This window comes from Saccostrea echinata, unplaced genomic scaffold (genome assembly GCF_033153115.1).
Source record: "Saccostrea echinata isolate AGI-Se365-2 ecotype Australia unplaced genomic scaffold, CSIRO_AGI_Sech_v1 ptg000001l, whole genome shotgun sequence".
Classification (NCBI taxonomy): Eukaryota; Metazoa; Mollusca; class Bivalvia; order Ostreida; family Ostreidae; genus Saccostrea; species Saccostrea echinata.
The window spans coordinates 27,439,726-27,454,377 of record NW_026889750.1 but is presented as its reverse complement, the minus strand read 5'-3'; the positions used below and the strand labels follow the sequence as shown (position 1 = coordinate 27,454,377).

General features: G+C 34.5%; 1 protein-coding gene across 1 annotated transcript; it reads right to left on the bottom strand.

Moving 5' to 3' along the window:
- Positions 1–719: 719 nt before the first annotated feature.
- LOC133188474 (KAT8 regulatory NSL complex subunit 1-like) lies at positions 720–13,981 on the bottom strand. Its single transcript, XM_061323925.1, has 9 exons — positions 13,820–13,981; positions 12,055–13,419; positions 9,000–9,808; positions 8,435–8,534; positions 8,176–8,270; positions 5,562–5,675; positions 3,770–4,031; positions 3,035–3,110; positions 720–2,688 (listed from the first exon to the last, which is right to left on the bottom strand). The coding sequence occupies exons 2-9, from the start codon at positions 13,266–13,268 to the stop codon at positions 1,981–1,983; spliced, it is 3,378 nt and encodes a 1,125-aa protein (XP_061179909.1). The 5' UTR covers positions 13,269–13,419; positions 13,820–13,981; the 3' UTR covers positions 720–1,980.
- Positions 13,982–14,652: the final 671 nt, after the last annotated feature.

Here is a 14,652-nt window from a genome sequence, read left to right as displayed (position 1 = left end):
ACAATGAATTCTTGGATATTTGCTGAGTAAGAACAATAATAAATGTAGAAAAAAGGGTTTCATTCCTAACCCTACCAGCTCTTTCCCTCTGCTGAATTCCTTTCCGTTTTTCAATATTTTGTCCCACATGAATCAGTTGTAGACAGTGGAATACTCAGTGTTTCAGAAGTATCGCTAGTTTTGCAAATTCTTTCATAATAAACGTTTAAAATAGGGTTGTTGTTTTTTTTAAAGAACTCCATTTGAACATAAGCAATTTACCGGAAGTACATGTATACGAAGAAAACGAAAACTGCATAAAGTAGTAAAAATAAATGTCATTTGATAAAAAAAAAAAAAAATGATCTGGAACTATAAATATTTTATTTTTAAAATATTTTGAAGAAACATATCACGGAAAAATTCCAACCTTTGGGAACACTATACCACATATGGGAGCATGCTAATAAATGTTTGACATTCGAAATCTACTGGTAGATGTGACTCAACAAACAAAAGAGTGGGCCAGGAACGAGTTCACGCAACAGTTACATTTTTCACCTCCCTTAGTGATAAAGTCAAGTTTGTGTGGCTTTTTCCACTACAGGATAGTGTGTGGCTTCGCAGGCCAAAAATCATGATTTCTACATCCGTGACCTTGCATGTATACTACTACATGTATAACTGCATGTTATTTTATTTTCAGATAAAAAGATTCTAAAAAAGATTCTAAGACTGTGACGATTTTCTCTGTTTTTATTTTGTTTTCATGAAGAAGCCATCATACATACCAATGAAGTAGTTTGATCTTAAGCTAAAAATCCAATCACTTTGGTACACCAGAAATAACAGTACTAGAACTGAAAACTAAATGGAAAATAACTAAAGAAAATGCAACAGATTTAATTCTCTTGGAATAAAAAAATTCCTGCATAATTGATCAAGTATTACATTTGTCACATAAACAATAGATTTTCTGGTAAAGAAAATTGACAAAATGTGTTGAAATACCACATTCTTAGAATTTCAAAATTTTGTAGATGTCTTTCATGATTTAACAAGATCAAGAAGGACAACTCTTCTGTAACATGATTATTTATAAAGGCAGTGATGAATAAAACATAGCCCTAAAAAAATCTTCTAAAAAATAGAGAATAGGTATTTGGGAAATTCTTTCGAAACACGTATTTGATTTTTATAAATCTGCACTGAAAAATGGGACAATTTTTATGGAATGTAAATTATCTAATTCATGACAGGCTTACATGATTGATAGTGATCATTGCAATATTTTGTTGAATGATTGGTCATAAAAACGTTTATTATAGCACTATGAGGCCAACTTGTTCATTTAATTCTTCAATAAAAAAGAATCTGTACACGATTATAATACAAAAATCTGTGTGCTACAAAATAACTCATATATATACACAACAGGAGTAACAAAGAAGAAGTGGTTGTTATGAATGACACGTCCATTAATGAGATTTTTTTTTGAAACTTTTTCCTTTGAGTAAACCCCAATACAGCAAAAATTTGTTATCCTGTCAAAAAGATAACCCTGTCCTTAAGAAAAGAAAAATAAACAGATCTTGCACAATTAATAAAATATTCAACCAAACAATTTGTATCAATATATACACACAACCAACAAATATTAAGTATGGGTACATAATAGTTCCAATTGTTTATCCAACTCTAAGGCAAGATGGGTTAAATTCTGTGACTTTTTAAATGAACTGGTGAACCTTAATTGTTTCATACAATCAAATAGAAATCTTAAAAAAAGAAAACACACTTTGACAATGCGTAACGAAGGTGTCTTCCTTTATAGCACTACTGAACTTGAATTATCCATCAAAAGTGATTCAAACATATATCACACTTTAACTCTGGACAATATCAAAGGACAAAAGAAACAAGAAAATGTAACAATCTATCATCTACATGTATATCTAACAGTTTAATCTTCGTGATCATTTTCTGATTAATTAACTTTTATCACCTACGACCAAGTCGAACTAAATTTTTTTCCCCCAATTTATCACTATTTGCTACAGTCCACTCCGGATCATTTGGATCTTCACTGGTGTGTGATCCAGCTGAGCTATTTGGAGATTCTGGTACACTGACCTGTGTCTCCACTGCATCAAATGTTGTTCCTTCACTAACACTGGTCTCCTCATCGAGTCCAACAATTGAGTTGCTTGAGATTTTATTCCGGGTAAAGTAGGTACATGTTTCTACTTCAGGTTGGGAGACACTGGTCTTCATTTCTTCATACTCTTCCTCCGAAAGTGGAAAAGACCTGATAGGCCAGGGTTCTACCAACTCTCCATCATCAATGTCCATACTTATATCATCCGTGCCTACACTCACACTGGACCTCCTTAAAGATGCAGAACTACTCCTCCGTCTGAACACTTCCTCCCTCAGTGATGCAGCTAAGTTTGTGTGGCTTCCTCCACTTGAGGACAGTGTTTGGCTTCTACGACGAGTATCATCATCAATTCTTTGGGCACTGTCATTGCCTTCATTGAGGACACACACATCAGTAGATGCAGTGTCTGGAGTCAATGGTCCTGAATCATTTCTTGATCCTCGACTGCGACGACTGGGATACTTTATGAAAGACTGGAAACGCTTCCTTTCTTGGATTTCACATTTATCATGCATTGCAGCAAAGAATTCATCTGATGTGTTCTCAGTCTACAAAACAAAAAAATATAAATGAGTTTTCCTTGCTAAGAGATCACTTCATATTGCAATATAAAAAAGAAAGCATCTACTTTATCCAAGTCTTTAGCAGCAGCAGCAGAAGTGTTTCTGAAGTTTTTACGTAGAACCAAGAATGACAGTTTTTGATCTTTTTAACTTCTATCCATGATTGGCTTAATATAAAGCCTTCACCATGATTAAATATGACATCTCAACCTTGTGCAATTTAAGAAGTTCTGGTACAGTTGTGAAAAAAGAAAGAAAGAGTAATAGGCAGATCAAAAATAAAATATCACCAATCTTTGATATCTTGAGTATGAAAATTTAACAGGTCTACCTCATCTGTTAACTCCTTGTTTGTATCTTCTGGTGTATTGTCTGTTTCTTCAGAATTCTCTGTAATATCTCTCCACCTGAAAAAATCTCTTTATTTAGTATGATAGACTACCTGTCTTAATGCACAGGATCCTAACCTTAAACACCGTTCACAGTAGCTCAGTCGGTAGAGCGCTCGCTCCATGATCGGGAGGTCGTGAGTTCGAATCTCGGCCGCGACAGACCTAAGTCGATTAAAAATAGGTAGCAACTGTTCCTTCGCCATGCGCTCGGCACTTTGAAGTGAAAGTTGCGGGTCCTTCGGATGAGACCTTAAAAACCGAGGCCCCGTGTCACGGCAGGCGTTGGCACGATAAAGTTCCCTCACTGCTCAATGGCCCTGAGTGCCGAGTAAAGGTCAAAATTTGAAGCCCTTCACCGGTATATGGTGATGTCTCTATATGAGTGAAAAATTCTCAAATGGGATGTAAAACAACACACAATCAATCAATCCTAATCTTACATCAGTAATACGCTAACTGCAAATTTTAAAATCCGACAGTTGGACAATGTACATCAGATAGAACATAAGCTAAATTTATCAATAAAAACAGTGCTACTGATAGAATATAAGCTAAATTTATCTTGTAACAAAAACAAGTAATTGCAATGTCACTATCTCCTTTCCATATTTCAAACAATTTAAATGCCAGTATTACCTAGTAAGGAATTAGCAATTAGGCAGAAAACAACATACTTGGGTGTAACAATTTCCTTGTATTCTAATTTGACCACTCGTGTTGCTGAGGCAATGCTATAAGGTATTACAATGTTGTCAATATCATATGCACTCTCCAAGCGTCTTTTCCGCATGGTAGCATCCTTCAGTTCCCTGAAGCCAGTTGAAGCCCCGCTAGAGGACAGGAGAGTATCACGACCACAGTTTGCATATTCATCCTCATCATCATAATCAGAAGGCCCAGACAATTGTCCATCATCCATACTGTCTTGTTTAAGAGCTGTGTATAAATAATAAATATGGTATATCATTGTGTAGTAGCTCAAGATTTCCTATAAAACTCTTCTTGCAAAACTCTGTTGGGCTTAAAAACACTGTTTCAGTATTCAATACTTGGACGTTTTGATGAGTATTTAAGGTACAGGTTACTCGTTGACATCCCTAGTTAAGAATCAACATTGTAAACTGAACTAGACAGAACATATCCACAAGATTCTACACTGTTAACTGAACTAGACAGAGCATATTCATAAGTTCAACACTGTATGTTGAACTTGACAGAGCATACTCACAAGATTCCACACTGTTAACTGAACTAGATAGAGCATATTCACAAGATTCCACACTGTAAACTGAACTAGACAGAGCATATTCACAAGATTCCACACTGTTAACTGAACTAGATAGAGCATATTCACAAGATTCCACAATGTTAACTGAACTAGACAGAGCATATCCACAAGATTCCACACTGTTAACTGAACTAGGTACAGCATTTTCACAAGATTCCACACTGTTAACTGAACTAGACAGAGCATATCCACAAGATACTGTTAGCTGAGCATGACAGAACTTATCCACTTGATTTAACACTGTTAAATGAATTAACTAAACTAGACAGAGCATATTTATACAAAGGATCTAATACTGTACACTAAACAAGAGGTCCATGTTTCACACTGCTCACCTGAGCACTTTGGTTAGAGAAAAGCAGAAATCAGTTCAGTATTGAAAAGTTTAAGTATGTGTGGTCCCATCCTACCTCAGGAGGGACAGGGGAGAGGGTCATGATTTGAACAAACTTGAATCTACAGTAACTGAAGATGCTTCTATATTAATTTTATATGATTAATCATGGCTTTAAAAGATTTTTACAGATTTTTACCTATAAATTCCTATGTAAAGTGTGTCCCGGCCCTACCCCAGGAGTCAAGACATGAAGTAATTTGAATCTACACTTCCTGAGGATGTTTCCATATAAATATGATTAATCATGGCTTTGCTGTTCTTGATAAGAAGATTTTTAAAGATTTTCTTTAATATTCCTTTGTAAAGCTTACATCACCAATTGTGGCCATGCCCAAATCCTGGGGTTCATGATTTGAACAAATTTATAGCTACACTATATAATAGAGCTTTCACATTAGTTTCATCTTTTCTGGCCCAGTGGTTATTGAGAAGAAGATTTTGAAAAGATGCCATAAAATTTTCACTAATTCTTAATTATCTCCCCTTGAAAGAGGGCAAGGCCCTTCATTTGAATAAACTTTAATACCTTTCACCCAAGGATACTTTGTGGCAAGTTTGGTTGAAATTGGCCCCATGGTTCAAGAGAAGTAGAAAATGTGATGAAAAGTTTACAGACGACACATCGCGGACAAATGAAGCATAATGAACGCTCTTTGATCAGAAAAGCTCACTTGAGCCTTCAGCTCAGATGAGTTAACTAGACAGAACATATTGACTTGATTTAAAACTGTTAACTGACCTACACAAAAGTATTGACCAATCTTTAAAATTAGTCTATTACCGATTGAAAGACTCTCAGTCATTCTTCTCTTTCTGAGATCCGAGACTTTCCTGGTTGACTTCAGACTTGGTCTGCCTTTGGTGGGAGTCCTCCTCTCATACTTATTCCGCAGCTCTGAAAATAAATTTTCTCAGATTAAGTTCATACAAATAAAGACTTCTTTTCCTTCAAATTTTCTCCAATCAAACTCAAACAAATGATGATCAGACATCAACTGGAAATAATGATTGACCTTCAGTTGGAACATCACTGATTATGATACTGATTATCAGTACTGATAATTTTATTGCCCAATTTTCTATATTTTTGGGATTTAAGCATAATAAATTACTATAATTAAAAGGCTGTAATATTTACAACAGCAGACTTTCCAAATCGCATTGGACCAACGGACCTGACCAAATGTATAGTGCATCAGGTCCAATTCACCATTTTTTACACCAGACCGGAATGTCCGATGTCTCAGTGTCTGGTTTTGAGTTTTACCATTTTGACAAGGAGTCATAAAAATGTTTGTTTTAAGCTACAAATAAATCAATTTTTCCATTTGTAAAATAATTGCATATAAGCCCCGAACTCTCAACTCCAACTCTTATTTCTATTAGGGCTTATTTGAAATATCCTTAAAATCTATTTTCTAATCTTGTGTATGCCTAATGTCTATCATTATAACCATTTAAGGACATACACAACGTACCTTACCTACTGATAATTTTCCAAGATATTTTTAATTTTAAGATTATAGCGCCATCAGACGTTCATAGACAAAAAATCAGCATGCATTACCAGGAGTTTTGAAAAGATATCAATTGATGAAAATTCTTGTATAATTCAAAGAAAAATATACAAAAATTACTAAACATATTTCTAAATGTTTTGTTTATCCAAACTTCTTTTAAAAGAAGTGTAGAACAGCATATATAGACATTAAAGGTGCTTAGACACAGATTTGAAGTTAATATTTTCTCAAATTTTCTGTATGATATCACGACTTATATATTGAAATAGCATTTCACACGAAAATATAATTAAGAACTTATTTTATCTGGAAATTATTGGAACTACGAATTCCTGGACGCATTTGATTGACACATCCTTGCACTTGCACAAATTTTATCTTTATCCTTAACATTTAAGAAAAGAAGCGATTTTGTTGTGTATTAATGAAAAACATTACATCTATAATCCAGAAAATTCAGAGTAGAAATGTGCGAAAGCAAACCCCCTCACTAATATCGTCAGCCCGTGCTCAGTGTTGTGTACAGAGTTTAACAAATTGAATACACCTGTGAAACGTAAACTGTTTTTGTAAACAGGGCACGAGCTCTGTTATTATTAATGTTTACGATTCACCAGGTGTGTTCAATTGTTAAAGTCTGCACACACCACTGAGCACGGACTGACAATACTGTAAGTGGGTTTTGCTTTTGAACATTTCTACTCTGAATTTTCTGGATTATAGTTTTAATATTTTTCATTAATACACAACAAAATTGCCACTTTTCTTAAGTATTAAAAATAAAATTAAAATTTGTGAAAGTGCAAGGATGTGTCAATCAAACGCGTTCAGAAATTTGAAGTTTCAATAACTATGAGATGAAATAAGATTTTTATTATATTTTAGTATGAATTGCTATAGCAACATATAAGTCATGAAATTATACAGAAAATTTGAGAAAATATTAACTTCAAATCTGTGTCCAAGCACCTTTAAAATGTAGCATACACTTCCTTTAAGCATCCGAACCAGTGATTTTTTTTGTTTTTTAAACCACCACCCCCTCCTTTTGAATTGGGAAAAATTAGCGACATTTTCCTCAAATTGGGAAAAATTATTGATAGTAAATTAGAATGCTAAAAAATACATAAAATAATCGAACTAAGTAACAACAACATATTTTGTTTGATTTTAACTTTGATTTTGATTTAAATTCATAAAATAATCATTTTAAAAAAATTAACATCAATATTTTATTGAATGTGAACATGGCTTATATTAGTCTCCTCTTGTAGCTTCTATTTTCTTGGAATTGCTTTGTCAAATTTCATTAAAAAAAAATAAACAAGCATTTAGACTGATAATCTAGTAAACTGTCTTATATTGATAATCAAGTTTACAGTCTTTACTGTTTGTTTTTTCCCGGTTTTAGTGAAACCCTGTGTGTTGTCCATTTCCTGTTATTAGCCTGACCCTCTATGTAATAACGGCAGTCAAAACAAAATCATTATGTCAACATGACTTGTGTCTGGGAACTAGTTACCAATTCATTGAGAATATTATGAGCTACTTATCTGCTTATATGGATATCTGCATTGTTTTACACATTCATTAAAAAAATCCGCTGCATATACATGGATTTGAAGAATAAAAACGTATTTACTCTGTCAGTAAATTTAGTGACTTTTGTTCAAAATTAAAACATAATTTTCGTATGTTTGAAATTGGGAAAAATATACTAATAATTGGGAAAAAATGGCTTATTTTTGTGAGGGGAAACAGCCGAATATCGGTGGCCTTTTGACCCAAAAAAAAATCACTGCGAACTCTTCAACTCCATGGAAAAAGTCAATAAAGTTCAAACTATGTTGCGTATGTCCTTAAAAAGACACTTACTTGCTGAAGCCAGTAATGCTGTAGCTGCACCCTTTGCATATTTTGTTTGTTTTCTAACTTTTCCTCGTACAGAAGGTACCAACAGCTTTTGTCGTCTACAAGTAAAGTCAACACATAGCAACATTATCAACCAATACATACACACACAATGACGTCATTATTCAGACTTTTTCCATTGCCTTCCTCTTCATGATCTCACTCCAATCTAGCTACAAGTATTTACTGAATATCCTTATTATTAAGCTAGCCAACCACTTACTTTCTGTCAGTAGACAGGAGTTTTGTAGCTTTCGGTGGTGGTTTGTTTTGCCAGTCTCCACTCTTCAGCAGAGCCTCAAAGTGAATTGTCAGTGGAATTTCTGATAGAATAAAACAAGTTAAAGATTATTACATTAAGTTCAGTCTATTTAATTATTTCACTCTAATTCACAAGGCAACAAAAAACACTGTGAAAAAGCATTATAAGAATATTGCTTAAATCTATACTTTATGTCTTGCTAATCTATATGTCTCTCTACATTTTCTCTTTCAAGATATTAAATTCTAAATTAATTCAGATCTTAAGATGTCACAATTATAGTTCTTGTACTGACTTGCAAAGAGGTTATTAATAACAGTTGTCTTGAATTCATAAGGAATACAGGTTCATATTGATCTTAAACAAAAATTAATTAAGGTTGAGTCGATAGCTCAGTAAATGTGACAGACATTGTCTAAAGCAACACAATGAAGACATTTACAAAAATAACTTAGTTTGAAAAGAAACATTTGTCTGCTCAAGCTTACTCTGCTTAAGCAAGACTGAAATCCAGTTGTAATGTTACCTTCATTGAAAGACAAAACTGGGTGATAGGATGGATCAAGGAGGGACACTCTTTCATTAACAGGCATGGTATCGGCATCCACAGTCTGTGAATTATTGTACCGTCCCCCACACATGGGACATGAAGAGAAAGGCGGCGAACAGTGACACTTCACTGTTGATAGACGTGCGGCCTTACGAGAGACCTGATGCAGGCCAGAAGTCCTTAACAATTTCCTCTTCCTATAACTACGTACAGGCCGACATCTTGCAGCCTGACAGGTAGCATCTAGAAGGGCTGAGGGTGGGGACTGCTCAACAGACGAAGCATCACCTGAAGGACCTGGCAACACTGAAGACAAGTTTTCTTCTGTTGTAGAGGATGGATGTGTGGAATTGACAACACCATTTAAACTGTTACATTGTCCATCTTTTAATTTGTTCTCTGTCAGTAAATTAGACTGAATAGGTGTTAAACAGTTTCCTAATGATTGTGTTAATTTTGTTGCTTGACGATTAACATTGGTCATAACAGCAGCTATATTGCAGGGGGATCCTGATACATTCTTTGCATCAAAATCAGCAATTTTGGTTTCTATAGGAGATAATAGTTTTCCATTTGCCCGAGCCTGCCTGAGGCGTGCACCTAGCTCTTCCAATGAGGGAGGTTCACCCAAAACAACGCTGCCTTTATTATGCCTAATTTGTTTGTGAATATCACTTTGCTGACGTATTCGGTATTCCAAATCCGAGACTTGAGCTTGTAACCATGTCCATCGACACGCCACTGCTGCCCTGTCTGATGCCCACTTCCATTCCGCCCGGCGATGCCTGCAAAAATTAAATGTTTTAATATTGATTTCATTCTTAATTTTAACTAGTAATCTATTCCCTGTGAATAGAAAATCAGGGAAGGTAATGTCTCTCAATATTTATTCAATTCATACAAAAAGATTGGTAGCCCTTCTGACAAAAGAAATCTTGCAAATATTAAAGAATCTGACAACTTTGCATTTTCTTTGTTTAAAAAGACATTATTTATATTCATAATATATTTATAATGAGAACTGAATTTTTTTTGTCTCTTTTTTTTTGTAATTTGTGAAAAAGTCCAGACCTCAGCTTTTGTCATCAAGGTATAGACTACTCAACAAATATATGTCATTTCTTGTTAACCTTTTCTAACAATACAACCTCTAAATAATTCATATTCATTATGTTCAGGTTCTAAAGTTTTCTTTTTAAAAGTCCTTCAAAAAAATGCTGAGGAACAATTAAATCACACCTCTTTGTCCCAAAAACGGAAGGAAGTAAATGAGGCAAAAGAAAAAAAAACAAGTGACACTTTATATTTTACCTGATGACTAAAGGTATCAATTACTTTCCTTGATAAGTCCTGAAGGTAGACTGGCAACTCACACACAGATCAATAATGACGTATATAAATATATAGATACATAAGGTTGACTCCTAATGTGCTGATCAATAATTATTGATTTCTGGCAGCAAATAAAGAATCCACCACCTTCCAACCCTCCTTATTTATACTGATAGATACATAGAAATGACTTACTGTCAGACTTGCTTGCTAGATGAACTGTCTTTCATACATATTTTTCCCCTCGGCAAGTACACCTATTACTTCTTATATTTCAACTGTTCTACCCATCACTTACACAATGCAATAATCATTTTCTTCATCATATCTATGCTTTGCATGGCTACAACTTTCCTCCCAGACTTATGTGGTTCAATCTTTTTTTTCATGTGTTCAATAAATATAGTATATAAACATAGACTACTAAAAGCTTATTGCTATATATAATAGATTAATATACTTTTGATAAATGAGTATTAATATACTTATTTGCAGTATGTCTCTTATCATTCACAAATACTTAATTCAAAAACAAAATGGATTTTGTTTTCCTAAAGAATGCTTTTGGATGCAGGATGGATTTTCACTTCTTTTAAAGAACAATGTATAATCATACATCATACAATCTTCTCAGTTGTAATTTATACCTAACACCCTAAATCTCTTTTTCTTTTCTTTTTTTAAGCTAAGGATCCCACCATTGACTTTAATTCAATATAGTAATGAACAAACTGAAGACATATTGTATATGTACACACACTGGTTTAATGCTGGCATGGTTAACCTCAGAAATGAAAACATTATTATTGATTAATTTTAAAAAATCCCACTTGTACTACATACATAATTCTTTTCCTGAGAAAATTACTGAAGAAATTAAAAAAAAAAAGAGTCTATTTGCTGTGTTCTCATTATATTTCATTCCAATTTCATTAGATTTTTGTTGAGACAAAACCTTGTTAAGGCTTTCTAAGTATAAATACAACTATAATCAATCTATATTAAATTCATTCATGAAGGCATGCACACATAGCATACCTATTTTGTGTTTCATATTAATATCACCAATCATATGTAAAAGCACAACTGACAAAAAAATTCCACCCCAAATGAAAATGTAACATTTTTTGAACTTTGATATTGTCCATGGGATTTCCCAAATTTCTATAAATAGCTTAAAGCATAAATTTCTTTAGCAATGTGGCTTAAATTTGTCCTAAGCATCCGAAAACAATTTTTTCCAGAAGATACTATTTCAGCTACCTGACCAGTGTTAATTTCAGCAAGAGAACTAAGAGCACTGCATTGAATAAAATCCTGTGGGCACTAATAAAGTGGATGTCTCAAAACCTAACTTTCATACTATACTGTACAAACCCATTTTTTAAGGGATCTTAATTTCATGCTGTTTTTTTTGCAACAAATTTCTATCCTAGGCCATTTTATGTTTAAAAACCAAAAAATTTCATCAATGGATTTGTTGCTTGATATAAATATTTCTGAACCTGAAAATCAAAAACTACTCAGTCATGAGTGGGCAAATTTACAGGAAAAGATACCAGCATACCATGAATAATATTTAGTATCATGTTCACGACTGTGAAATTACAAAGTTGAACAACACACAGACACACACACACAAAATTACAGATAACACTCTAGTGATGTAGATATAACACTCTAATATTTGTACACTTACAATGGTGGTGGAGGGATTTTTCTTTCCCTTTCATATTCATCATCTTCATCACAGCTTTCTCCTCCTGAGCTGCTCTCTGTGGCGTCAGAGTCCAAGGTGTCGAGCATATGATTCAGGTTGGTTTGGAGTTGTCCAGACACACGGTTGGCTTCTTTGCAGATCTGACCGTCTATCACCAATACACTTTGAGATGGCTTTTCCTCCTTTGCTTTCTTCTGCGTGGCAATGCGCTTGTTGAGTGCAGCCTGATTTTGTGTGGACTGAATTTTTCTCACCAAATTTACAAGGGCTGCAGTGGACAAACTCTTCACATCTTCACTTTTCAAAAGTTCTGCTTTCAGCTCTGAATTTGGACCTGATATTCCCATTGATCTGTGAGCCACAGACTGGAGATTGCGATGAAGGAAGCTAACATAACTTCCAGTTTGATTTCTAATGTGAGTTTCTAACTGACGTCCTTGTAATCGCCGTAATCTTTTCAGAAGTCTGTCTGCTCTTCTCTCCAAAACATGCTGTTTTTCACTAACCTCCTCACTTAGTTCTTTTTCAGACTTAATAGGATCAGTCTCCTCATTTTCAATGTCAACAAATTCAGTGTCAATATCTGCACCATCACACACATCATCTCTAGCTACCTCCGTTCCAGAATTAACAGATGTCACCATGTCTGGTACAGAATTCACTGTATACGCTTGTTCCTGGTCTCCATTTTGCAAAGTGTGGTTTACGGTATCATGATCACCATTCAGATTTGTTAGTGTGTTCAACTCAATGGACTTTTTCAATTCATTTGCTGTTTTTAAACCATTCTCCTTCGGCATTCCATTCACAGATTCCAAGGGCTGGTTCATTTTCTGGTCACCAGAATGTTCGTTATTGTGCACCACCCCCAACTGCCCAGTGTCTTTCCTATTTGCACCTTTCTGAATGATTTTGATTTGCTTTATCTTTGAATTAAGGCCAACTGTTTTAAGAATACTGTTCTCAATTTGTTTCAAATTTAACACTGAATTAAGAGTAACTTTACAGTTTGGTTCCCCCTTATGAATGGAAATGCTGTCTTTGTGCACAACCTCCACAGGATTTCCTATTGGCAGGCTCAAGGATGGGTCCAAGACTTTTATTTTCAATTTCGTCTGGGTCGCCACTGGATCAGTGAGTGCAGGCGCCATTGCAACAAGACAGCATACTCTTAGGGAAAGTGGAGCAGACATGCACTGTTAAAATTTAGGAAATATCAGAATTCTTTCAATAGAGGTGAAATATTTTTGCCTGATGCAATGGCATGTGGTTAGGATTATCTCACAATGGCTATTCTCCAACCGTACATCCAGCATATCCTTTACAGTTACCTTTAGTGAATACCTACAAAAGTAAAACAATAACGTAGCATTGCCATATTCCTATAAATATACATTACACATGAAATTAGCGTCCAGGAAATGGACTTTTTTCATTGACCTAATTTCATCCAATGCCAAACAAACGTAAAACAAGCATCGATTTCTGCTTATCATTACCTAGAAATATTAGTACATTTTAAGCAATGATTTATTTCACGATTCCACTGCATGTCAATCAATGGCAGCTTCTAAATTAACCATAAAAAGTGTTGATAAACACAGACTAAACAATAATCACAAACCACGTGATCTGGGCCACGTCCCTGGAAAACGCATGTAATGTCGTCGTCTATCTCAATTTCGCATGTAATTCCCGACATAAAAATGCAATATGTGTACACAAAAATATAACTCAATAATACCATTAATCCTCTTCTTTTCTTAAGAGCATAAATCATGGTGGATCATATCTATTTTCAAGAGTTTCGCAATGTGCTTTTTGGTCCGCCCTTACAAACAAAATCCACCATAATGGCGTACAGCGGGTTTACAGCCAAGCCATCATATTACAAAAATGCGGGATTCATTATTCCAATCGCAATACCAATAGTCATATCCCCCTCTAGGTGCTATTTAACTATTGGTCAATTCGTGAAGTTTTCCCATAATCTATCTACTTAACACACTCCCTCGTGATGTATTCAATGTTATTTGATAATAAACATAAATCATTTACAATTTAGATTGGACTTTTCATTATTCAATCTGTAAAATAAGAAAAATCTTAATTAAATTTCATTTTCAAGTCCATAAATTCTTATTTGAAAAAGACTATGCGATGGGGTAACTACTGGGGACGAAAACGCAATAGCCGTATAATAAATAAGATGACGCGCTAAAACTAGGCACCTTGTCAAAATATTTACTCGCAGGGCAATTAAACTTCAATCTTCCTTTTTGGAAAAAAAAAGATATGATTTTTTTTTTAAATTTTACTCTTGACTGAAGAATGAGGACCAGTAATAAATTTTCATTTCAGGACCCGACTCACGAAAATAAATTTAAAATTAGGTCGCGGCGGGGGGGGGGGGGGGGGTTCTTTTGGTTTTCAAAATTTTAAAGCAACTAATAGCATGACAACTTATATTTTGAGTGTGTGTGGTGTTTGTTAAGAAGAAAACGGGGGGGGGGGGGGGATGAGAGTGGACAGCCCTGAGTGGGAGCATTATGCGTTAGGGGAATCGGAATCTAAAAG